This window comes from Taudactylus pleione, unplaced genomic scaffold (genome assembly GCF_031769625.1).
Source record: "Taudactylus pleione unplaced genomic scaffold, aTauple2 ptg000062l, whole genome shotgun sequence".
Classification (NCBI taxonomy): domain Eukaryota; kingdom Metazoa; phylum Chordata; class Amphibia; order Anura; family Myobatrachidae; genus Taudactylus; species Taudactylus pleione.
The window spans coordinates 1,244,720-1,271,679 of NW_028284464.1; the positions used below are offsets into that span (position 1 = coordinate 1,244,720).

General features: G+C 39.9%; 2 protein-coding genes across 3 annotated transcripts in view; one reads left to right on the forward strand and one right to left on the reverse strand.

The window, feature by feature from the left end:
- RAB35 (RAB35, member RAS oncogene family) overlaps positions 1 to 3,246 on the forward strand; it is a 30,368-nt gene extending 27,122 nt beyond the window's left edge. Inside the window, exon 6 of the mRNA XM_088465290.1 lies at positions 2,298 to 3,246. Coding sequence (XP_088321416.1) covers positions 2,298 to 2,426 — 129 coding nt within the window. The 3' untranslated portion in view covers positions 2,427 to 3,246. The remainder of the gene's footprint in view (positions 1 to 2,297) is intronic.
- A 116-nt stretch (positions 3,247 to 3,362) lies between these two features.
- Positions 3,363 to 26,960, reverse strand: part of BICDL1 (BICD family like cargo adaptor 1) — a 98,248-nt gene continuing 74,650 nt past the window's right edge. The window contains exons 5-11 of one of the 2 annotated variants that reach the window (XR_015876500.1): positions 24,995 to 25,174; positions 22,217 to 22,435; positions 19,400 to 19,543; positions 15,569 to 15,699; positions 12,380 to 12,500; positions 11,242 to 11,350; positions 4,146 to 4,233 (exon numbers count right to left, since the gene is read on the reverse strand). Coding sequence is in view for 1 of the 2 variants with exons in the window: in XM_088465278.1 (XP_088321404.1) it covers positions 4,027 to 4,233; positions 12,380 to 12,500; positions 15,569 to 15,699; positions 19,400 to 19,543; positions 22,217 to 22,435; positions 24,995 to 25,174 (1,002 nt within the window). In the remaining variant the exon portion in view is untranslated. Of the gene's footprint in view, positions 4,234 to 11,241; positions 11,351 to 12,379; positions 12,501 to 15,568; positions 15,700 to 19,399; positions 19,544 to 22,216; positions 22,436 to 24,994; positions 25,175 to 26,960 lie in introns of both variants that reach the window. The other variant, XM_088465278.1, reaches the window with a different exon arrangement.

The window sequence follows — 26,960 nt, forward strand, 5'->3', positions numbered from 1 at the left end:
TGTCATACTTGCATATTGGCGCTAATATAGATATAAAAGCTAAATTGTACATATAATTTTCTTCTGTATTGAAATAAAAACTGCTGTAATTTCCTTTTGTTAAAATGGTACTTACAGTGATTCAACACAAAGCAAATACAGATACATAATACCATATACAGAGGTTTTCTCTTGACTGTTAGAGAGAAAATGCTACATTTGTGTTAAATTAATAAAAAATGTTTACATGATGACAGCGCAAAAGAAAAAGCTCACAGCAGCAGATAAGACTAACAATGATTCACCAAATCAAAACATATACATACAAAACTGGTTTGACCTATAATCATGTGCTAGACTTTAGATAACTCGGACACAGTCCCAGATATCTCAATCCAGACTATTTGGCTCACCCAAAGCTTCACGAAAGGTATGGTGTAAATCTTGTATGCTTACATATATCAAGTTGACAACGGGCATATAAAGGTTTCTTTGTCTCTCCAGACATCGTATGAATCAAGGTATCGAACATAGGGGGAGAAACAGACTAATGGCGTAGATCAAATATTATCCATTTGTTATAACAGAAAAGATTAATAGAATAGGTGATATGTACCCGTACTGGATGGTATATAGTCACATATGGCATCCGAGAGAAATGAAACCCGGGTGTTCAAAACTGGCACATCATACAGGACTATGGCAAGATTAACAATGCACCTCTATAGCACTCTTTAAAATCACTTTTTCTACGCATTTCGACGCACTACAGGTGTCTTTTTCTAGTTGATTGACTAGAAAATATACCATATAATACCTATGGATTAAATCCAAAACTTTAAAACTGTATAGAGGGGTAAGTTCCCCTCTTTACAGTTTTAAAGTTTTTGTTTTAATCCATAGGTATTATATGGTATATTTTCTAGTCAATCAACTTGAAAAAGACACCTGGAGTGTCAGAGTTCTTTAAAGTCTAGCGCATGATTATAGGTCAAACCTGTTTTGTATGTAGTTACATTTATGGCTTCATTTTTCGTTTTCTTGATTTTATTCAGCCTTTTCCTTATGGTCAAGACAATTGCAATATTTCTTAACTCATATTCATATGATTGTCATTGAAAAAATTTGTTATTTTGACTTCAGGGTAAATTATGTATTTTTCTAAGAAAATGTCACAGTATTACCCCTTGGCCCGCCTTGCATAGTGGAGCAGTTTGAGTTGTATTTATCCTGGAAGTAAGTGGCACTAAGACTAAAGGTGCATACACACGTAACGATTTTTTGAACGATTTAACTATAGCGACGTCGTTATCGTTCAATCGTTGAAAAAGTCATTCAGTTTCTGAGTTATAACGATGAACGATTATCGTTCATGCGCGTTCCCGTTTGTCGTTCATTCTGACTGACCAACTGAACAATTTTCATTAAGGGAAGTTACAAAAATCGTTTGTAGCTCAAAAAATTGTTTATTACACTTTAAAAAATCTGTCAGATAATCTGACGCAAAAATCGTTCATAAAATCGTTGGTTACAAAATCGTTGTGTGTGTGTGTATGCAGCTTTAGAAACACTCATCCAAAATCTACTGGCTTTCTTTATCATTTTCAGTCAATAAAACTTTTGGACGGAAGCCGGGGCTTGGACCCGGGTTTTTCACGGATTTTTCAACCCAGGTTGGACCCGGGTCACAGCTCCCTCCTCCCTTTCACACAGCACCGTGGACCCAGGTTATTCTCGAGTTGACCCCGTTCACACTGAACCCAGGTCAACCCTGCAATATACTGTGTCATAAAAAATGGACTGTTTTTAGGGCACAAAGAGATGGTCAATAAAAGTGGGTGGTGACTATTCACTGCATTGCAGACCAGTTACTACTGAGTAGCCTGGAATTCCTAAGTTATTGCTGTTCATTTCCTCCTCCCCTCTGATTGCCAGCAACTCACAAATCTCCTTTTTCCATTTAACCATGCTGTCTATTTCTGCAACTCCCTGATGACTTCAGATGCCAGTGGCCCGCCCGTTCAGCCAATCATGCTTGTGCTGGCAAAGTACTGAGTTGTTAAAGGGGTATCACAGGTTAAATACCAGCTACATACAACGATTCAGAAATAGATTTGCTAAGCATAGTAATTGTTTTAGTGGTTAACAAATTTCTATTCCAGCTTCAGCCACTGATGCATTATCCTGTCTAAAATGATTGTAACGTGATTGCCTCCATAATATGCAGGGGACCCCAGCTATTATTAAACTGCGTTTTTATAAAAAAAAATTATTGTTAGTGACTCTAATACTGATATACTTTTCTTTGATTTTTGTAGATGTTTAATTGCATTACCGAGCTAGTCCTCCGAGCAAAGAAAGAAAACTTGGCAAAGCAGCAACAACAGCAACAGAATGACGTGGTGAAATTAAACAAAAACAGTAAAAGGAAGAAGAGATGCTGCTAGGTGCAGGCACAGCACAGAGAGTCTGCTCTCAATCTGAACATTCGTTCCTGGGACGAAGAGTAACTGTGCCATGGGCAGTGCCCAGCTTTCAGGGGTTGGGGCATTTTCTCAGTTTTGTGCTGTTAATTTAAGAAATTTCTCAAGGTTTTCTATTGAGAGGCGCTGGCACCTTTTTATTGCTGTGCCAACAAGGTGTTGTGGATCCTTGTCATCCCCTTGTCACCCCTGCTCTTCTGGAGAGTCTGCTAGGAAAGGACAATTGCAGTGCCTACCCCTTGGACTGATTAACAAGAGTTTGTACATACTGTATATTGTGTTAACCAGCCTTGCTTCCCCCTCCTATTGCTTTGGCTTTAGCCTTCCGATCGCCAAACTGTCATGATACATGAATATGAACTGATGACATTTTTTAAGATTTAGGACAGTTGGCATCTTAATCGCTGCTTGCGCCTGGTTTCAGTCCTACCAGTTAGGGTAAGATTCGCCAGGCCTTGCTGTTAATTTGCTTCCTTGCTGTTTAGTTTTTGTCAATATTTAAAGCCATGCTAAAGAAATCCGGTATCTATTACATTGACCAGTGCAGGACATACGACCAAAAAATTATTTTGTTTTTAATAGAAGGCTGAATGGATCCTGAACTGTTAGCAATCATTTGTTACTATCTAAGAACCATTGTGAATTTACGAGAAAAAAAAAAAAATATGGGTCAAAAAAAAAACAAACCAATTCTGCCAAATTTTTGTACCATCTTGTTCATAAATAGGAACAAACAAATAAAAATGTGAACTATGGGTCCTGAATTAAAAAAGAAAAAAGTCTCTCAATGTCTATAGAACTGTTTTTGAGTGGAGAAATTACTATTACTGGCTGTAGTTTGAAGATAGGTATTGAAGATATCATCTGTTCAACAAAGGTAGGCACAAGGAATGTGGAAAATAATAGAAATATTTTATTTGAGAGTTTACAATAAAAAGCATAATTTTGTACTAAAATATCACATTCTCTTTATATCTGTTTATATTATAAAACAAAAATGTATGTAATCATTATAAAAATTCTGCTTCTTCTATGTACATAGAGTATTGTTTGAGCTGTAAGGGACAAGGGGTAAAAAGTTCCTCTGTGCTGTGCTCTGGAAGACCAGAGGTAGGGAGTCTATTCCTTGTAATGAGGGCAGCTCGGGACCGTTGTACATTAGTAATACCTGCTAGATTTTATTATCAAGGAAGCTAGGAGAAGATAGAAACCGATGGCTCTAAAAAGTGCAAGGTGGATAAAATCCACAGAACAGTTATGTTTCCACAATATAAAATACATCTGTATTGAATAAAAATAAATACAAGTAGCTTAAGTTGTTTAGTGTGTGCTAAACAGGATACTTTCTATAACTGTAACAGGCCAGATCCCTTCTTATCTCTGGCTGTAAGAATAATCTTAATGAGGATTTGCTCACCCAAAGTTGGCTTAATGTATCATTAGCGATGTCACGCTCAGCTTCCTTACAGCCATCAGAATGCATTTCCCCAGTATAGCTATCTGCTAATGTTTGCCATGATTTATAAAGCAGCTTTTGCCCTTTGAGAAGTTTGAGCTATTAATACTAACACTTTGTTTTCTTTAGAAATGAAAAGAGGCGTCTCCCTTCTGACGCAATGGGCTCTTCTCCTGGCCGTTCTGTGCGATTCAGAGTGGTAACTTTACCACAATGTTTGATTGGGTGGCCAGTGGAGAAGGAATATGTTGATTGGCTCCATTCCTTCTGGTGTTTGTCCATCAATTGCTGGTCAATGACTCTGTGCATGTCATCCTGTTTTAAAAAAAAATAAAATATATGTATTATAGATTTTATATTTCGGTGCAAAAATTACATTGAACAGAATCCCACTAGATTAATACAAAGTGGATGGAAAGATACAAAGAGTATAGACACATGCAAATAGTAGTAAGCTAGGTGCAAATACAATTATATTATCTTATGGCTTAAATTGTACTGAAGAATGGAATCTATTACATATGTACCCAGCGCAATATCCAGCTTTGGGACCCGGCATGCGGCAAGTACATACACAGTTGGGGGGGAGGTACGTGTCATGAAGCTTCCCCTGTCGGTCCTGCAGTAGGGAGAAAGGGCGATGCCTAACGACCCGTGGGAGCGTGCATATTATGTGTACACACTAGACTATGTACCCGATAGGTTGCTCCAATCAGCGGGATAAGGGCAACATCTCGTCTTGTGTATACCCACCTTAAGTCGAAGTAGTTTTACAGCAAAATGAAACAGAAGCATGGAAAAATTGTTATAATGTCGATTTGAAACTGCTTTAATAGGTAGCTCCTAATATGAATTACCTTACTCTCCCATAGTCAATATGACTAGTTTGTTATTCTAGAATGAACTGTGCCCAACCCTCCTTATAACTGCCTGATGTGAAATTGTGTGGATGTTGAGAGTGGACTTTCAGTTCTTCTCTATTTAAAGCAAATTGAAACATAAAGCCATTGTACATCTGTACCTGCCTCAATATTCTGTGATATTACATCCATGGGAAAAAGTTATGACATAAGTATTGGTTTTCACAAAGTTTGCTGCTTGTGTTTTTAGACCTTTTTTTAAGATGTTTACTATGGTATACTGAAGTAAAATTACAAGCATTTCATAAGTGTCAAAGGCTTTTATTGACAATTACATTAAGTTTATGCAAAGAGTCAAGTTTTGCAGTGTTGACCCTTCTTTTTCAAGACCTCTGCAGTTCGCCCTGGCATGCTGTCAATCAACTTCTGGGCCACACACTGACTGATGGCCGCCCATTCTTGCCTAATCAATGCTTGGAGTTTGTCAGAATTTGTGGGTTTTTGTTTGTCCACCCGCCTCTTGAGGATTGAGGTTCGCAATGGGATTAAGGTCTGGGGAGTTTCCTGGCCATGGACACAAAATTTCAATGTTTGTTCCCCGAGCCACTTATCACTTTTGCCTTAGGGAAAGGTGCTCTAACTATCATACTGGAAAAGGCATTGTTCATCACCAAACTGTTCTTGAATGGTTGAGAGAAGTTGCTCTTGGAGGATGTTTTGGTACCATTGTTTATTCATGGCTGTGTTCTTAGGAAAAATTGTAAATGATTCCACTCCCTTGGCTGAGAAGCAACCCCACACATGAATGGTCACAGGATGCTTTACTGTTACCATGACACAGGACGAAGACTTTTGGAGGATGGCCTGGTGTCAAGAAGGGTAACAAAGAAGCCACTTCTCTCCAGGAAAAAAATCAGGGACAGACTGATAATTCTGCAAAAGGTACAAGAATTGGACTGCTGAGGACTGTGGTAAAGTTATTTTCTCTGACTAATCCCCTTTCAGATTGTTTGGGGCATCTGGAAAAACACTTGTCTGGAGAAGAAAAGGTGAGCGCTACCATCAGTCCTGTGTCATGAAGCATCCTGAGACCATTCATGTTTGGGGTTGCTTCTCAGCCAAGGGAGTGGGCTCACTCACAATTTTGCATAAGAACACACATGAATAAAGAATGGTGCCAAAACATCCTCCAAGAGCAACTTCTCCCAACCATCCAAGAACAGTTTGGTGACAATGTCTTTTCCAGCATGATGGAGCACCTTGCCATAAGGCAAAAGTGATAACTAAGTGGCTTCGGGAACAAAACATTGAAATTTTGGGTCCATGGCCAGGAAACGACTTAATCCCATTGAGAATTTGTGGTCAATCCTCAAGATGCAGGTGGACAAACAAAAACCCACAAATTCTGACAAACTCCAAGCATTGATTAGGCAAGAATGGGCGGCCATCAGTCAGTGTGGGACCCAGAAGTTGATTGACAGCATGCCAGGGCGAACTGCAGATGTCTTGAAAAAGAAGGGTCAACACTGCAAATATTGACAATAAAAGCCTTTGACACTTATGAAATGCTTGTAATTTTACTTCAGTCCATAGTAACATCTGACAAAAAGGTCTAAAAACACTGAAGCAGCAAAGTTTGTGAAAACCAAATACTTTGTCATTCTCAACTTTTGGCCATGGCTTTACGCTAAGGAATAATATAGTACTATTCTCACTTAATCCCTGTGGTAACGACCACTGAGGAATTGGTTGGCTATGGATAGGTTACTACAACATAGCTGTACCTATTTAATGCATGTACAATCAGATTAAAAGTAAATGTTAATAAACCACCTAATATTCATAACATAAGTAACATTGTGCACTATTCCCTACAATCCTTCAGTGCTTACAGTAGTTTACAGCTTCTGGTCGCTAGAGCGAATTGTAAACTGCAAGCACTGCTGTTTTAATTTAGGAGCAGTCTAACAGCCAAAGCTATGGTTGTCCCTAAAGAACAACGAAACCTCCCCACCTTTTGTGCGAGGAAAAGTGTATAATGTTACTTATGATTGGTAATTCATATTTTAGTGTTTATTGAAGTTGACCTAATATTTGTCAACTGGGGCCTGTTAGGTCTCCACTGTCTGGGGTGCTGGAGACACTGGGTGTTGAGACCAGCTTCAGTCATCAAGCTGCTGGCTGATGTGATTCTGGTCCCTGGGGAGAGGTACCTACCCGAACAGCTTGGCAACTCTTTACTGAATTCAGCTACAAAGATGACATTTTGTTTTCACAGATGCTGCCAGCAGCTACTGCTCACTTGTGTGGCCCCAGCTGCAGGGAAGTACTCTAACAATAGTGGGATTGCATAGGGAGTCTATGACTTCTGATTGATTTGTGTCTGGTTTTTGTACTTTTATCACTTCCTTTTGTGTACTCTGGGCCTGATTCAGCAGAGGATGCATTTGCTATTGCAGCTTCTAACATTGTAGCAGCTGCGAAAGCACTAATATGGTAATACAGCCGGAGGCATCACGCCTCCTGCATGCATTACTGATCTGACTTGTGTTGTACAACTCAACATCGGATCATCTGTGTGATCCTCGGCCGGCTAAGTGACCCATGGGGTCACGAAATCCGTCCGCCACAGATGCATAAAAGAGGCCAGGAAGTCTGTCAACCGACTGAGAACCTGACCTCGTCATTCCCTCCCACCGGCGGCGACATGTCTGTTTTGGGAAACTAAGGCCATCGCTGCTCCCTCCCCACCCAGAAACTGAAGCAGACTGTGTAACAATCACAGTCTGCTTCCGAACTCCGTATATCATAGCAGAACCATACTGCACATGTGCAGATTCCTGACCATTGGGGATCTATGTGATTTCTTCTCCTGCGTCCTCTGCCGAATCATGCCCCCTATGTGCATTTCGGTTTCCCTACTTTCCATTATGACTGAAAAAGTAGTAGTTCTTGGTCTGGTGGAGCCTTCATATGTGATGTTTTACACTTGTGTGACATGTCATACTTAGCTGCTGAATAGTTGGTCTGCTGTGGATGCTTTTAGTGCATCTTGTGATAATGTCACAGACCCTACAGCAGAGTTTCCCAAACTCTCATTACTGTCCAGGTTTTAAGGATAATCATGCTTGAGCACAGGTGACTTAGTACCTCAGTCAGTTTGATTTTAACCATCTGGATTCAAGCATGGAAATCCTTAAAACCTAGACTGTAATGGCGTAGTTTGTGAAACTCTGCCCTAGGGCGATTACCACTGAACTGTAGAACCATCCTAGACTAAATACTTTTGCACAGCCTTTCTGAGTTAACGCAGTTCACCATTTTTGCAGGTGCAGGGATTTGTACCACCATCTCACTGAATCACACCAAGTGTTCTACAGGGCCCTTTATGATGCCACAATTGGTACAAATGTTGTTTTATGTTTCTTCTTCCTCCAGTGAGGATTCTAGAGAAATATTTCCAGAAACATCAGGGTTAAGCTTTTTCCTAGTTCTGAGGAAAATCTGGTGAGGATTGTACCTTAAAAGAAGGTGGTGAGTCAGTGGGAGAATCTGAAATTGTAATTTCTTAAAGAGAGCAAAGTATTGATTGGTGCCTCGGTGAGACCTTATTTGTCCTCCATAGTCTTTGTTCAACAAAGCTGTGGAAAGTGGTGAGAGCAACTTTGAGAAGGCTTACAGACAGGGACACCTAGGTTTAAACACTGGTTTCCATGGGTACAGGGGTTGTCCCAGTGAGTACAAGGCCTTGTACACATTTCTATATCTCTCCAGCAGCTGATCCAGAGGTTTTCAGAGTCAGAATTCCACTCAACAGTCGGTATGAAATATGCTGCGTACACACGGTACGATGGCCACGATCGCTGTCTGATTGGCCTGCATGTGTTGGATGTTAATCCAACACATGCAGTAATCCCTTAATGACACTACAGTAAGCAGGCTAACCTGGTTCATATTAACCAGGTCTGCCTTCTTGCACAGATGACGGTATTTGGTCGATTACGACCATACGTGGCTGTGCATTGACCATCATATGGTCGTTTGCAGGGGCCAGAAACTCAGATTGTAACGATAGGATCGTTAACGTTAAAATGACAACTTATTGTACTGTGTGTACGCAGCAGCAGACTCTGGCTTCATCTCTTCAAGAATAGAATTTTCCACAAGACTGATCTAGAGTTGTCCTCCGTTCAGGGTGATGAACAACCTAACCCAGTAAAGGTGTAGGTGTTAATTGCTGTGGTCAAATCTACTTTACTTATTAAAGATTCAGAATGTGCCCCCATCAGGAAGCGACTTGCTTCAAGTGCAAGGAGAAGGAGTCTATTTCCGATCCTGAGTCTGCTCAACTTGAAGATTTCCTGGCGGAGTCCATTTTTTCAAATGCTGGCACAAGCACTCCATTCAACCCTCTGTTTGGATGTCTAAAGCCTTGGAGTGGTGAGAGGATTCCCACCCAATCCTCAATTTAAAAACTCACTTCTAAAGCTGGCCATACACGCTACAATTATCGAGGCTATCCGCAGATCGCCCCGATAATTGTAGTGTGTGTGCGGCCGACCGAGGGTTAAATATTGCTTGTTCGGGCATGCCGGTATGTCCAGCATGCCTATCCGATGCGATATTTAGGGGGTAACCTGTCAGCCGCAGCGGGCAGTGTATGCCCAGCCGTGGCCGACATTTCCTGTGTTCCTTCCCATGGAAGGAACAGGGAAATGTCTCCTCCCCCTGGGGGCGGAGCGCAGATGTCGGCCAAATACACTGTGAGATATCGGTCTGACAGGCATTTTATCTGGCTGTGTATGACCAGCTTTAACAGTTCCTAAATTCGTGATGGAGCCTCTTCACTCTATCATTCATGCTTTGGACCCAGAGGATTTCCTGGTGTCCCTGGATATAAAGGACATCTATTTACATATTCCCATTCAAAATGACCATCAGTGTTTTCTAAGCTTTGCAGTTCTCAGATCATTTCCAGTTTCAAACCTGAATGGTCTATCCACAGCTCGTGTTTTCATGAAAGTCATGTCGATCAGTGCAGTTAACCTGCGTCTTTGAGGGATCAACTCCAAGAATGACTGGCTAACTTTTTTTTTTTTTTTTTTACTATAAAGTTAATTTCTACTAGCTGAAATACCTGGCGCCGCCTGGGTTTAAATCTTGAAGTGCTTAAGTTTTATTATGTGATGTCATCCAAATCCATCCAGTGGAAGGCCCAGACTCCCTGGGTCAAAGTTCTGCCCATTGCACTCCGCTGTGAGGTCCGATCGGCACCCCAAACACTCCATTAAGTATGCCAGACCAATTGCCACCCCTCTGTGAAGTTATCATCCAAATCCATCCAGTGGAAGGCCCATAACAGGCTCCCTGGGTCAAAGTTCTACCCAGCATATAGCAACGGGTGGACCTCAACCCCGTAGTATGTTTTCTGGGATCTAAAGTTACCACTCTGTGAAGTTTTCATTATAGATCCATCTAGTGGAAGGCTCAGAACAGGCTCCCTGGGTCATAGTTCTGCCCAGCATACTGACACCGTAACCCCCCTAAAACCTGGCCAGGATCCAACTGGACCACCTCACGTTGGTTTATGCCCAATCGATGCAGGTGTGTCCGAATGCATAATTGGACAAACAGACCAATGAATTTTATATATAAGATGTTCATTTCTATGTTGAGGAAAGATATTGACTGTTGAATGGCATATAATAGCTGAGTGTTCAATGACATCAAATAAATGTCCAGTTCTGGAGCTTTTCAAACTGGTGGTGTCTCAGATGTAAATATGAAATACAATTGTTTTCAAACTACATATCTTACCTGCATATGAAAACACCATAAAAGGCTTAACCCTATATTGACCTCTTACGAAGGCACTCCAGATTAGTACATTGCTGGCACAGTGGTTTTCATTGCTACCCCCCATTGTTGGGGTTGGGGGCTACATTTTGCCCATGGCCCCATCCGTGTGACCTTCCACCCACATTTCAAAAACATACTGGTAATGGCTTCTTATCATTTAAACTTCGTATTTGTGGAAGGGCATTTAGATTTTAAACTTCACTGGGGCAGGGACAGATGTAAATGACTAAATATTCTCTGTAAATAAGACTAAAACTATAAGCAGATGTTTCCTTATTGAATGGTTTTAGATTCTTTAATACATGTATTCTGTACTAAATGAATAGCAGTCCCATATAAATGAAATGAGGAAGGTTTGTGATACAGACTTACCTAATAATGCATTAATATTGTACATGCAACATGTGGGATTCAATGATAACCCTACAGTGAAATGACTAGTTACTATGAAGCAAGCAAGTGAAATTAAAAAACACAAAAAAAACCAAAGACACATAAACGGATGGCCATCAGTGAACAACAAAAAAATGCCTCTCTAGTAAGATCAATGGATGTCTGATGTGATGGAGAAGCTACATACATCTATACAAATACATATTCTCACCTCTAAGGCAGGAGGGGTGTATGACTAAAGTTGTCGGTACAGGAACTGAGAAAGGCCATTAGATCAGAAACCAAAGGAGCCAGATAGTGAATAGCCCTGAGGAAGCAAACTAGAACCCAGAGACAAGAAAGAAGTGAAGAACTAGTGCTTTGCAACCAGCACTAGACCACTGAGTACTGTAGCTGTAACAAACAGTACAATGGTAGCCATAATCCAGTGCCTTCATCATATATCACTAAAATACCTTGATAACAAAATAGCGTAGTCATTTCAAATATCTGTATTTGGCATTTTCTGATTTTTTTTTATTTTTTTTTAAAGAAGACTGGACAATGGGTCATGGTGAATTAACTATAGACCACCTTTGGGAACTATATTTGTTGTAGTGTAGACTAACATAGAGTACGGCATAATGCTTGACTATCATCCATTCTAATTGCCCATACATATATCACCATAATTCATGGCTCCCATGTTACATAGCCAGTACCATGGCATAGACAGTAACAAATACTGCTGGAGGCTGCTTTTCATTATCACCAATTATCTTTTTATATTCAGTATAAAATAAGACTTAATTTTTTCTCACTGCTATATGCATTTATCTATTTTAAGCTGTTTTATCCCTTTTATGATGACATTATTCTTAGCATGTCATTCTTGTATGCAAATGAGTGGGAGGAGACACATATGACAGGATAGTCATACTTTAATAGGACAGACGAGACCTGTCACTGTTTTGGGGAGGGGATGGAACAATTAAAAGGTTACAACATATCCTCTTCAAATTCAAAATTAACAAAAATTCATCAAGCTAAAAAGTTCTTAAATGTGTTCACTGCCCTCACATATTCCTATGTACAAAGGTGACATATCTGATGTCCTGTGAGAAGACTGACAAATCATACACTGATTATACTGTACATCTGTGTTCTCTAAGTTGGGGAAAGGCTTTCCCATAAAATAATTTGCCCCCACAAATGTTGGATACTTTACATAACCCTTTACGATTTGTTTTTAATGGGATCTAAGGAACCGTAGGAATCTGAAAGCTACTTACATAGGCCAAACCTTTTTTCAGAGACAGCTTTATTAAGGAACAGGCACATGTAATATATACAATAATAGGGACCTTTACCTGCCACGCCTCCAGCTGCTGGGACAAGTTCAGTTTTTGTTGAATGGCATCTAATAGTTGAGTGTTCAGTGACATCAAATCAATTCTACATTTAGAAAGCTCCATTTCTACAGCATTCTTCCTGAAGAGAAAATAATATGACACATAACAAAAAGTTGCATCTTTTTAATTCAGTCTTAAACTGCATTATGAGAACTAATACTTACAGTATATGCAACTTATAACATTACTACAAGCCTGCACAACTTAGGAGTCAACAAAGTACAATTGGTTTGTGCAGTGAGATTGGGTGCTAGAGTGTCAGAGAAATTGAATTGGAGAAAACATGTTGAAAAAGGTGGTGAGAGGGAAAAACAAAATAGGTTTCTGTAGATAAAGATGAACGACCAGTGTGAATAAGCCTGGCAGGAACATTCAGAGGTCATCTCAACTAGGAGCGAGTCGGCTATTCCAGGGAGTAAGTGCGTGTATATGCCGCATTAAAAGTAGCCTCGGGATCACAGATTTTTGTTTGCAGTCCCATAGGGGGTAATGTGGATATTTTATCTGCTGTTGCTGACTATTCCATTGTGTTAAGAGTTTAGACAGAATGCTAGATTATTTTCAAGAGCAAACATTCACTTGGTAAGGACAGATGAAGCTGAGTGTTTGTATTAAAGCAATAATACTGTATTCCATTACAAGGCTACTGGCTCCAAAGGCTCTGACCAGTATAAAGGCCTTCAGCTGGCAACCTCAAGTCTTTATATAGCCACAGGATACCTATTTATTTTTTAATATCCTTACAATTTACACCACAGAATAAAATCAAACAATCACAGTACATAAAGAGGGACAGATATACACTACCAAAATAATTTTATATGATTCCACCAAGAAATGACCTACAAAATGAGCAGTCCAAGGGTCCTATTATACAATATTTCTAAAATTCCCCTGATAAATAACATCTCCTGTTGCTGTTATTCAAGGCAAGTAGAGATGCTGGTTTGGGAGCAATTTTAGATACTGTAGTTGGCATATTGCATTATATAAGATGTTGCACCAGCAATAGCCAGCTCAACATCACTAGAGGTGAGAGAGAAGGGGCCTAGAGTCTGGTAGACTCAAGTGGCAGTGACTTTTCTGACAAGGCACGATTATTACCACAGTTTTCTTGTTGCATGGAGGCTCTGGGATGTAGAGAGGCCACCAACTAACGGGCCCTGTTCTCTTTTCCTTACTACACTGAAGTGTCATGGGATAGATGCCTAGTATTGTGTAGGATCCCCTCTAGCCCAGCGAAGTGTAACAACTTGACGTGGTATCCATTCCACAAGTAGACGGAAGACCTCTGGAGAGATGTTGACCCATGCTGTCTGGATAGCTTCCCACGGCACCCTGATATTTGTAGGTGCAGGATCTTGGGTGTGAATGGATCTCTCCACCACAACGCATAAATTCTCGATTGGGTTAATTTTGGGTGAACGTGGTGGCCACGCCATTCGTCGGAACTCTCCAGGATGGAACCAATTCTGGGATCAATGACAGAGTGCATTAGCCTGTTGGAATATTTCATCATTGTGGGAGTACATGAAGTCCATGAAGGACTGCAAATGGTCATAAGGCAATGCAACATAGCAGTTACCATTCAATGACATGTTCAGATGGACCAGCGGACCCAACCCATGCCACGTGAACACACCCTACACCATTATGGAACCACCACCAGCCTGCACGGTGCCTTGTTGACAACTGGAGTCAATGGCCTCATGGGGTCTGCGCCACTCTCGAATCCTACTATCAGCCGCAAAACAACTGGAATCACTCCACATGTTGCAAGTCCTCCAAGGACAATTTACCAATGTCACAAGCTCATGTGAGGGGCTGTGTCCGATGTTGTAGTATTAACATGGGCACTCTGGTGTGTCTTCTGCTCCCATATTTCATCGAAGCTAAAGAACGCTGCACTGACCTACTGTATATGTATCTGGTACCTCCTGCATTGAATGTGGATGTGATTTGAGCCAGTGTCACTTGCCCGTTACCACGGACTATTCTGGCCAGACGCTGCTGTCAAAATCATTAAGCACCCATAGTCGGCTACTGCGCTGTCCATGGTGGGTGGTAATGCCTTCCATGTGGTATTCTTGGTATACATGTGACACCGTAGATCGAGGAATGTTGAATGTCCGCACAACTTCGGAAATGGAATGTCTCATCCGTCGGGCACCCACTATCATGCCCTGTTCGAACTCCAATAATTCAAGTTGCCTTGCCATGACTAGCCTAGCCGGCGTTCAAACTGCCTCACGAGATGTCAGATAACAACTAATGCAGGTCTGGGCACTTCCAAGATGTCATAGTACGGTGACACCACCTACCATTACCTAAACATACCACTATCCCATGACTTTTGGCACTTCAGTGTAGATAAATAGATAGACACTGTATGTATATATATATATATATATATATATATAGCTTTGTTCCTGGTGAGTCTGGCAGTTGTTTTTGACAGCGGCAACAATTTAAAGGGCAAAAACCAACTTGTGTTTGCCTTTTACATTATTGCCGCTTTAAAACAAAATCGGGTACAATCTTGCAGATGCCCGCAACTCGCACGCTATTGCATTTCCTCCCATAATATGTACTATATATCTTTATACAGTCTACTGCTGGTTACACACTAGACCAGTGGTTCTCAAACTCGGTCCTCAGGACCCCACACAGGTCACGTTTTCCAGGTCACCCAGCAGGTGCACAGGTGTAGTCATTACACACTGACACATTTTAAAAGATCCACAGGTGGAGCTAATTATTTCACTTGCGATTCTGTGAGGAGACCTGTAAAACATGCACCGTGTGGGGTCCTGAGGACCGAGTTTGAGAACCTGTGCACTAGACGATGTGTACCCAGCCTGACATCTGCAGCGACAGAAGCTGGGATCGGCAAGTGCATACAAACTTGCCGATGCGGGCAGTGGCAGAGCCATGGCGGGGGACATATCGTTTAGTGTGTACACAGCATAACTATCTCACTAAAAGCCCTTAAAAAAATATTCTTCCTCTTTATGGGAAAATATGGATTTGAAAAGTCCTCTATATATGTGCAGTAGTTTAGACCACTGGAACAACAAATCACATAAAACAAAAAGATTCAAGTAACTGCAGGGTTTAAGATAGCAAATGTACAGAGATTATTATTACTTGGCTATAGCGTCATCTCTATCCTTTATTGCCTTCAGTAACGCTTCATGTGTATCCTTATTTTGGGTCAGTTCCAGCAGGTGATCTCGCTCTTCTTTGAGTGCAGTCATTTCAACACTCAGCAGAGTTACCTGACAGGAGAACAGGTTTTTTTTTCATTAGACACAAAAGTTTATATGGTCAACAGAAACAATCAGGATTTATACTCCTTTCTATAGCAGTTCTGAAATAGAAATGAAACAACTGCTAATGTGCTAATCGTGTGTAAGAAGGTTGCTCTTTGTCAGCAATGACATCTGTTCATCGGCATTACCTCTAAATGTGGTTTGAAATATTTATATATTAGGCAAAAAGCGCGGTAGTGGGATAAGTGAAAATACTGCAGAGTTGTACTTCCAAACCAATGAAACATGGCTATTACTTCAAGTGTGTTGGGCACAATTGTTTTCTAATAAGCTGTAATAAAGCTAACTCTCAGTTCTGTATAGGTCATGGTGTAGGTGGGCAGATAGCTGTGTCATACTTCTCTAGTCAGTGCTATAAATGTCAGATCTCAAACCAAACGTACAGTGAATTAAATCCATGGGCTCCCACATCAAACATAATGAACTGCGTTCCCAGCGGCACTATCCTTCTGTAAGGAATGGGCATTACTGGATACTGAAATGTGAGAAAATGACTAAAAATAAATGTTCTTGTAGAAAAAGTGTATTACCGCACACACGAGTTCGTGTTTGCAGCATATGTGACTCTTTTCCAACAAATTAATATCATCAGCACGTAATTATACCTCCCTATAACAGGCACAAAAGATAAACATCCTTAAGCTGGGTACACACTAGATGATAAAGTGGATGATTTTACGTTTTTAGATGAATTGGAACGACCAATCGTCCACAACGTCTAGTGTGTACGCACTATTGCGCGCTCCTGCGCGTTGTCAGCGACGTCGTGTGATTGGCTATACTGCAGGCCAATCACACGATATCGCATGCAGTGCAGTGCATATTAATGAAGGACTGAATGAGTGATCACTCCATCTTGCATTAAATATTCTAACGTGTACTGGCAATCTTGCATGGTCTGAAGGTTAATCTTCCCCACCATCGGCAAGATTGCCGGGTCGATTAACGTGTACCCATTTCAACAGGTGCATATGTGAATATTTCAAAGTGAACCACACCCACACACAAAAAAACCTAAGCGCTAATCAGTCAGAGACTCAGATGTTAAATATCGGTGCAGCAGTAAATAAGGAGGTGATTGCCAACCTCACTAAAAAACATATATAGGAAAAGGAGTTTACTGCGCTCCAATAATGTTGCAGGGACACAGGGAAAACACAAATCACGTGAGTGTTCAAAGTTTCATTGAAGAACTGTGATAAACACAATACCAATAAGAATATGAATAAATCGATATGACAATGCGCTTCAATGATTATTGGTTATAAAAATAAGTAAAATGAAACATGAAAAAATATAAAAACAATAATATCAAACATAAATTCACCAAAAAGGGACAACAAAAGGAGTTGATCAAGCTCCAATATTATGTCCCCAATAACACCTGTAAAAATAGAATCCACTTAAAAATAATTGATTAGCTGGAGAATCGATGCTATAATGAATGTGTACTATAAACCAGGTTAATACAAAGAGAAACCTGATATATGTGCACACTCTCCCTCTATATAGATAGATCTCAGTGCTACTAGCCCTTCATTGAAATGAGCCACCAGATATATCCAGTTCACATATAGTGTGTTCAGCTATATATACAGCTGCTAATACAATCTGATATTCTGTAATGGGGTGTAAATGCTGATCCTTTTATAGTAAATTGAATAGCACAAATGTTATTGTACAAAGATGATAGCAAAGCCGGTAGTGTGCTTGTAAGGAATGGGTGAAATAGCACAGTCTCTGAGCATCAGAGAAAATGTACCTTTGGGTAGCTAAGCGTGATGAGCTATTAGCTGATATCCAGCAACAGTGTAACAAGAAAATTATCCTCTCTAATTAGCATTATTCACCGTCTGGAGAACAGATGTAACGACAATGCTGACCAATATGGGGCTGATGTCTCCTTTTGTCAGACAATGCTGTGGACGGAGACCCCGGCTGACAATGGTTGTATGTAGACTCTCGTCTCAATGAAGCCAGCAGTGGAAGAAATGAACCGCGTAGTTGTATACTAGCGGTGTACACTATTACCTTCCGTCTCCTATGTTGGAGTAGATCGTGGAAGCCGCTTGCAAAGGTGTCAGCTGGCGGCGGGGAAATAACCTCTCGTTCGTAAAAGCCAGAAAGGACACTAACAGTGGAGCCGCCGGCCGGCGGTGAAGATGATAGCTCCCGTATGTCAGGACCAGTGGTGCGGGCTGTATATGGTGTAATTCAGTAGCCGCATAGGATAGATGACAGCGACAGCCCAGAAACTTGAATGACCAAAGGTTCCAAAAACGGCTTGCAGTGATCAGCAGCAGAGGGTCTTCATATAGGGAGAGACTCCAGTGACTATAGAGAGCAGCTATCATCTTCACCGCCGGCCGGCGGCTCCACTGTTAGTGTCCTTTCTGGCTTTTACGAACGAGAGGTTATTTCCCCGCCGCCAGCTGACACCTTTGCAAGCGGCTTCCACGATCTACTCCAACATAGGAGACGGAAGGTAATAGTGTACACCGCTAGTATACAACTACGCGGTTCATTTCTTCCACTGCTGGCTTCATTGAGACGAGAGTCTACATACAACCATTGTCAGCCGGGGTCTCCGTCCACAGCATTGTCTGACAAAAGGAGACATTAGCCCCATATTGGTCAGCATTGTCGTTACATCTGTTCTCCAGATGGTGAATAACGCTAATTAGAGAGGATCATTTTCTTGTTACACTGTTTCTGGATATCAGCTAATAGCTCATCACGCTTAGCTACCCAAAGGTACATTTTCTCTGATGCTCAGAGACTGTGCTATTTCACCCATTCCTTACAAGCACACTACCGGCTTTGCTATCATCTTTGTACAATAACATTTGTGCTATTCAATTTACTATAAAAGGATCAGCATTTACACCCCATTACAGAATATCAGATTGTATTAGCAGCTGTATATATAGCTGAACACACTATATGTGAACTGGATATATCTGGTGGCTCATTTCAATGAAGGGCTAGTAGCACTGAGGTCTATCTATATAGAGGGATAGTGGGCACATATATCAGGTTTCTCTTTGTATTAACCTGGTTTATAGTACACATTCATTATAGCATCGATTCTCCAGCTAATCAATTATTTTTAAGTGGATTCTATTTTTACAGGTGTTATTGGAGCCTGATCAACTCCTTTTGTTGTCCCTTTTTGGTGAATTTATGTTTGATATTATTGTTTTTATATTTTTTCATGTTTCATTTTACTTATTTTTATAACCAATAATCATTGAAGCGCATTGTCATATCGATTTATTCATATTCTTATTGCTATTGTGTTTATTACAGTTCTTCAATTAAACTTTGAACACTCACGTGATTTGTGTTTTCCCTGTGTCCCTGCAACATTATTGGAGCGCAGTAAACTCTTTTTCCTATGCATATGTGAATATTTGCCAGTCTTGATGGGGCACATTTCCATGAACACACCCTTGCTGAGCTTACCTCTTCCCATCCCAGTTCCATCTCTTCAGCCGTAAGGTCGGTGTGCCCAAATTGCAAACAATTCTGCAAAGTCATGCTACACAAACCAGCACAAACTCGACTATGCATCAGCGCCAAGTTATTTCTTTGAATGTGATTTCATATTGGCGAAGGAGAATTATTATTAATTGTGGACTGTTACCTGTTTATGAAGGCATTGTAGCTCCTCAAATGTTTGTTTCATTCTTATTTGCTCTCCTTGTAAAAGTTCCCGCAACGCTTTTGAGTCTTCACTGGTTCGTTTGATCTGCTCCTCTAAACCATCATCTTCACATTTTCGTGAGCTCTACATAGAACAAAAAAAGTAGAAATTATAAAAGTGAGTTTAGTATCGATAGACAAACAAGCATGAAGATAATGATGGGCCTGACGTCAGAATGGGGCTCTCTCTCTCACCATCTTTCTTGTTTATTCCTAACAATAATTCCCAAAACTTGAATAATGTCTCTACCTCTAGGAATTGTGGGTGGTGTCATTTAAATATCTTCCTACTTGCCATACTGGCCAATAACACTTCAGAACTAGGAATAGGGTGACCAAGGAGTTATTTGTGCACCTGACTACAATTATTAGGTTTAAATTGAACTGTCTATGTATACAGACTCCAAATATTGCCTATTGGTCTGTAAAAAGGAACATTTTAATAACAAGAACTGGTAGCGGACCTATACATGCAGCTTTAATCTGCGTTAGATTAAAAATAATATTCTTGGTTCATTTTCACCAAAATATATATTTTTTACCATGTGTATTGAATTACTGAAATAAAACAGGATGGCCTAGCCCTTCTGATCCTACTTAGGGCCGCACTTAATTAGCATCGAAAACGGCCAAAAACAGGTGATAATGGCAACAGGCGGAAAAAAAAATCATAAGTTGCGTACTTTGATGAAAAACGGCAGCGCAAATTTTGTGTGGAAAAAAAAAAAAAAACGTTGATAAAAGATAGAAAGCAATTTTGTTCAAGGAAATTACTGTTCCGCGTAAATTGGGGCTACTTTTTTGGCTAAAATGTCGCCCTTTTTTTGCCCATTTTCGCCAATGGCGAAAAAAAATGTCCGTTTTCGTCGCTAATTGAATACGGCTTTTAGATACAAAGAGACTTGCATATTAACACAGGAGGGATTGGTCTCTATCTTCATTTCAAAAACCATGTGTAGATTTAGAAAAGGCCTTACATTCACATTATCCTATTAGACATCTATTATCCTATGGAGACCAACTACCAAGAAATTATAGACTTAAAAATATGGGATAGAATAGTAGCCCTAAATAGATTATTACCCCAAGTCATAACCTATTCACTGGAGCACTAGCTAAATTGCTTCCAGTTCCAAATTTATTGTGGTGCTCTAGAGGTGTTATATCACCACCAGAATTTAATGCATTTGCCCCTATAGTCCTCCATATGTTCAGTTGTAAGAGCTCTGTGACCCAACCACCCCCTAACCATATGCTTGGTTTGATACCCACAATCTCTGAAAATGGTGAAATTATACATTTACATAACACTACATAGTCTGTACCTCCGTCAACACGCCCTTGCTAAATTTAGCATAGGTGCCACGGCACTATTACCACTCACAAGTGGCGATGCGGTTGAGTTGCATACAGTTTTGCATTGGCCTCAGTTACGTATGCTCAACTCCAGAGCATGCGTAATGCAAAAACATGCAAGATACATCTGCGAAATTGACTACCATTCAACTCTGCATTAGCCCCTGGGTATCTGAAATCATTAAACCAAATTGCGCAATTAGTCTACTCTCCGGGATCACAAAACAAGATGGAGAATATGGAATTACATTTTGGTATCAATATTTATCATCAATGGAATCTGTATGCAAATCACCCCTCAATTAAGTTGGAAAGAAGATCTACACAATACTTTCTAATCAAAATAATGGGAACGTATCTGTTATACCTCTCAGGTCTAAAAACTTAAACTAGACTGAAATGCAATTTCCATTTCCAGAAAGGTTGGAACTCATCCCTGATAGACATGTGGCTCAATCAGATGAAATACTGTTGGTGCCATGAAATCTAATTTCTATCTTTTGGAAGTGTCCTAACCTCCAAGCATAGTGAAAGCGGTCTTTACTCTAGTTACTAAGGTTATGCCACAATAAATACTCAAGACTATTTATTGTGAGACATATACAGTTTTGGAATAGAGACCTTGGTGTGCCTTACTCTACTTCCACTACTCTCCCATTATTAAATGGTTTAACAATGCATGGGACTAATGAGAGGCGTCGAATTCCCCATGCCTATCATCCACCCGCCGAAATCCCGACGTCCGGCATACCGAATGAACCTTAATTTACAATAAATACGTAACTTGGCTGTATACTATGGCAATCAATATTAGTATATGACCCTTTTTCTAACCCTGTATCCCTCCTCTGTTGTTGTTGCAAACCCCCTCCTCTTTTGCTTTCTGAACCCCTCAATTTAAAAAAAAAAAAAAAAAAACTGAAATAAGTAAATTGTTTTATTCAACATATTATACTATATTTTTATACTATTACAGAGGTTCCCAAATGCGGTCCTCAAGGCTCCCCAACAGTTCAGGTTTAAGAGATATCCATGGTTGAGCACAGGTGACTTAATTAGTACCTCAGTCAATTTTATTTAACCACCTGTGCTCAACCATGGATATCTCTAAAACCTGAACTGTTGGGAAGCCTTGAGGACCGTGTTTGGGAACCTCTGTACTATTAAATAAAAATAACTATATATTGTATATAATAATATGGAGAGACTGACAGCAGGATCAGCCATGGATAAAAATAAAAAAGAGAGAAACAATTAAGTTCTCTCTAGATTAATTTTTGGTTGATTTTTCTCGAAATATTTTTTCTAGAGGAGTTTTGTTTAAAAGCAAACAATTGAAGCACAAATATCTTGTGTGGCATAAAATGTAATGATGGAGGTGAGATAGAAACCAAACAGGTACCGCTGCGTCACAAGTGTCCAGTATGCTCAGTATAAGGCTTTTCAGTTCACTCAGGGCAGTGCGAAGGCTTCCGGCTGGCACGTCTTTGGCAGATGAGGTTTCAGAAGATTCATCCATGGAGGAGTCGGTGGACACAGCAGAATCTGCACTTTCATTACCTCTGAGCTGGCAGCAAAGAGATCGGACTTGGCAATGTGCTTCCCAGAGCTGCAATCTCAACTACAATTAAAAACAAAACACATCAAGTTGCACTTAGTGTAGAAATGCATTTCTAGGTGTTCTCTACTACATGTAAAAAAGACAATACCGATATACCCTGAATCCCATGCTTTACTTAGACCATAAACATACTTGCCTTCTTTTTGGAGCTCCCTATCGGTATATACCAGAGGAGAGGTCCAAAGGACAAATACAGAGTTATGATGATGTAACTCGTGTGTTCATGACCCCATCTCCCCGATGTACATTGCCGAAATTTCCATCTTTGCGGAACTAAAAAACTAGACAAGATCCCGGTAAGTGACTTACTCACCCGGACGTTTGGGAGAACTCCCTGATATTTGAGAATCTCAAGCATTCTGGTCAGTGCAGCGTTCTTAAACTTCCATGTAATATGGGAGTAGAAGAACCACCCACCTGTTAGCACTTATTAGCTACGACACCAGACACAGCGTCTTACATGGGCTTGTGACGTCACTAATTGGGCCCTGGAAAACTGGCAACAAGTGGCATGGTCCGATGAGCAATGGTTCCAGTTGTTTCGGGTTGATGGTAGGGTTCAGGAGTGGGGCAGACCCTATGAGGTCATGGACCCCAATTGTCAACAAGGCACCGTGCAGGCTGTTGGTGGTGTGGGGTGTGTTCACGTGGCATTATTTGGTTTCGCTGGTCCGCCTGAACATGTTAATGACCTCTATGTTGCATTGCTTGATGACCATTTGCAGTCCTTCATGGACTTTATGTACTCCCACAATGATGGAATATTCTGGCAGGATGATGCACTGTGTCATCGGTTCCAAGTTGTCCAGAATTGGTTCGGGAAGGATTCTGGTGAGTTCTGTGGCCACTACTTTAGCCCATCAAGAACCCAATCGAGCATTTGTAGAATGCAAGATCCTGCATCTACAAATATCAGGGAGTTGGTGGAAGCTATCCAGATGACATGGGTCAACATCTCTCCAAATGTCTTCTGTCCACACGTGGAATTGATGCCATGTCAAGTTGCTGCACTTCGCTGAGATACCACGCTTCTATCCTACATCGTTTGGCACTTCAGTATATATATATATATATATATATATATATATATATGATTTTGATATTGTAGATGTACCCAGCGCCAACAGCAGAAAAAATTACCACCTTATAACCCTTCTGGGTTTATAATGACTCTCAGTGTATTGCACTCCTCTATTAAAGGTGTCAGCTCTTAACAACAAAAGTCTGGTGGTGGCTAGCCACCATAAATTAAAATAAAGATAGTGTACACAAAGCTTGAAATGTGAGTGACAAAAGTGCTTAGTACACTCTATTAACTATTTAAATAATTCAGTAAATCTGTGAAAAACGCTTAGTAATTCATATGTAGTGTTTTAAAACAAAGTGCAGAAATAAACACATAAAGTGCCAAGTGAATAATTTAACAAGTGAATAATTTAACCTCAATAAATAATATATGCAAGTGAATAAATACGTGTTTAAAATAATAGGAATATATCTAAATATTAAAAAAATTATTTAATTCATAAATATGACACCTACAATCATGAAAAGTACATAAAAACATAGCAATAAATGATATACATAGGATAAAAAGGAGGAATAAACTGAAAAAAGCTTATCTTTTAGATAAAAAAGAAATTGAAGAGTTCATGGATGTATGAGCAGCCTCCCAACGCGTTTCGTCAATCTATGACTTCATGAAGTAAGAAGAGAAGGAAAGGAACTGCTCATGATCCAAAACATACCACCTCATCAGTGAAGCATGGTGGTGGTAGTGTCATGGTGTGGGCATGTATGGCTGCCAATGGTACTGGTTCCCTTGTATTTATTGATGATGTGACTGCTGACAAAAGCAACAGAATGAATTCTGAAGTGTTTCGGGCAATATTATATGCTCATATTCAGTCAAATGCTTCAGAACTCATTGGACAGCGCTTCACAGTGCAGATGGACAATGACCCGAAGCATACTGCAAAAGCAACCAAAGAGTTTTGTAAGGCTAAAAAGTGGAATGGTATGCAATGGCCAAGTCAATCCCCTGACCTGAATCCGATTGAGCATGCATTTCACTTGATGAAGACAAAACTGAAGGGAAAATGTCCCAAGAACAAGCAGGAACTGAAGACATTTGCAGTAGAGGCCTGGCAGAGCATCACCAGGGATGAAACCCAGTGTCTGGTGATGTCTATGCGTTCCAGACTTCAGGCTGTAATTGTCTGCAAAGGATTTGCAACAAAGTATTAAAAAGTGAAAGTTAGATTTAGGATTGTTTAGTTTGTCCCATTACTTTTGGCCCCTTAAAAAGTGGGAGGCACATATAGAAACCGTTGTAATTCCTACACAGTTCATCTGATTTGGATGTAATTACCCTCAAATTAAATCTGAAAGTCTGCAGTTAAATCACATCTTGTTTGTTTCATTTCAAAGCCATTGTGGTGGTGAATAGAGGCCAAAATATGAAAATTCTGTCAATGTCCCAATATTTATGGACCTGACTGTATATATATTTATATATATGTACACTGATTTGTATGTTTGATTATTTGCTATGCTCACCTGTTCCCGTTCCTGCTCTTGCTCTTCTGCCTCTATACTTTGCTCAATTTCCGAAAGCAGTGAGGTACTTGTGGTGTTAAGATGTTGGAGACTTGTTTCCTCTTTCAGTTCCTCCATTTTCATCTGCAGCTGCCGATAAGAATTCCGAAGTTCTTCCAACTCCAGCTGACTCTCGCCCAGCTACAAGAGAGCAAAGAAGCAGAAACCAAATACACTTGGGATTTATAGGAACACTATGATCTTGCAAAGTAAAAACTAAACTAACCATTGATAGAAGGCACTTGGAGAAAAAAAAAAGTACATTAATATGACTGAGATAATTTATATAAACTCCTCAATAGATTTTTGTACATTTACTATTGTTGAAATATTTATTAAATATAAATATTTATTAAATTAAAATGTAACACTGGCAGATATATATCGGCCAATATATCTTGTGTGCGTGTCGTCCAGTGTGTACCAGTAATGTAATGAGGTGAACATGACGTTCAGTACAAAAAAGGGGGAACAAGAAAGTGAAGTACAGTAAGGAGGGGCACATGGAAGTTCAGTACAGAAATAAGATGCACAAAGAAGTTCAGTACAGTAAGGTGATATACATGGAAGTTCAGTACAGTAAAGAGGGGAACAAGGAAGCTTAGTACAGTAAGGAGATATACATGGAAGTTCAGAACAGTAAAGAGGGGAACAAAGAAGCTTAGTACAGTAAGGAGGGGCACATGGAAGTTCTATACAGTAATAAGATACACATAGAAGTTCAGTACAGTAAGAACTTGCACATGGAACTTCAATACAGTAAGGATGTGCAAATGGAAGTTCAGTACAGTAGGGATGTGTACATGGAAGTGAAGAATGCACCCATAGATGCATCCTACTAGGAGTTTTCTGCATCTTTAAGGAGGCACATGTAATGATGACAGGAAGTTTACAGTGTTAAACACACAGAACACCCTGAAGCTATCACTGGAATTATCGGTAGATGTTAAAATAGAGATCCCCATTTATTGTGACTAAACATGTCATAAAGCCCTGGCAGCTACTGACTGGTTGTGCATGATTGTGGAAATACAAAACCCAGCATACCTAGGAATTATGTAGTGGAACTAAATAACTTGGGAGAGGAGCATATATATTTTTATCAATTATTGTTATATGTTTATTAACACAGCAGTTATCATAGACTAGTGTATGCCTGTTCTGGCTGCATCTATACATTCAATTTTACGTTTGGTGCATCCAACTTACAATACAGATGTAATAACTCAAGTGTCCAGATATATTTTTGTGCTTATGTTCAGGATGCACCAAACTATTAGTAAGGCTTTTATTGTGTTTTTTTGTGCTTTCTGTATGTTAAACCCCCCCCCCCCCCCACAAAACTGTTGGAAAAAACTTGTGTGTGTCCGGGCCTTTAAAGAGATCAAGATTGATAAATAAGTCAATCACTATGAGCTTAGACAAGCATGTCAATGGATAAACCACAATGCATTTCAGTACTATTTTTAATTTCCTAATAGAGCATAGCCCAAAATATTTAATTTTCATTAATATATAAACTCATAAATTCATTATTTTTTTTTAAATAATCATTTAATTTTTTAAAGTGCTATTTTAAATATGAACAAAATAAATTGTTATTTATTATTGATGTAAACGGTGTTTATTATAAAACAGCCCCCCTTTTTTTTACAATAAACAGACAATGGGGATAATTTCTGACATGCTCTGTGTCACTATTCATGCCCCACTATGTGCTTGGCACATACATACAGTACAATGGTGTCTATTTGCCACTTAAAGATTTTATCCATGTAAGTATCATGGCCAAGCAGCTGCTTTTTTGCTTCTGTGATTTTATTCCGTCAGGCACATAATTGTGTCTCAGCAGCTATGACTATGCTGCACTACTTCCCCATTATACAACCACCGTCTTTGTGCCATAGCCAGTTTTGTGTGAAAGTGT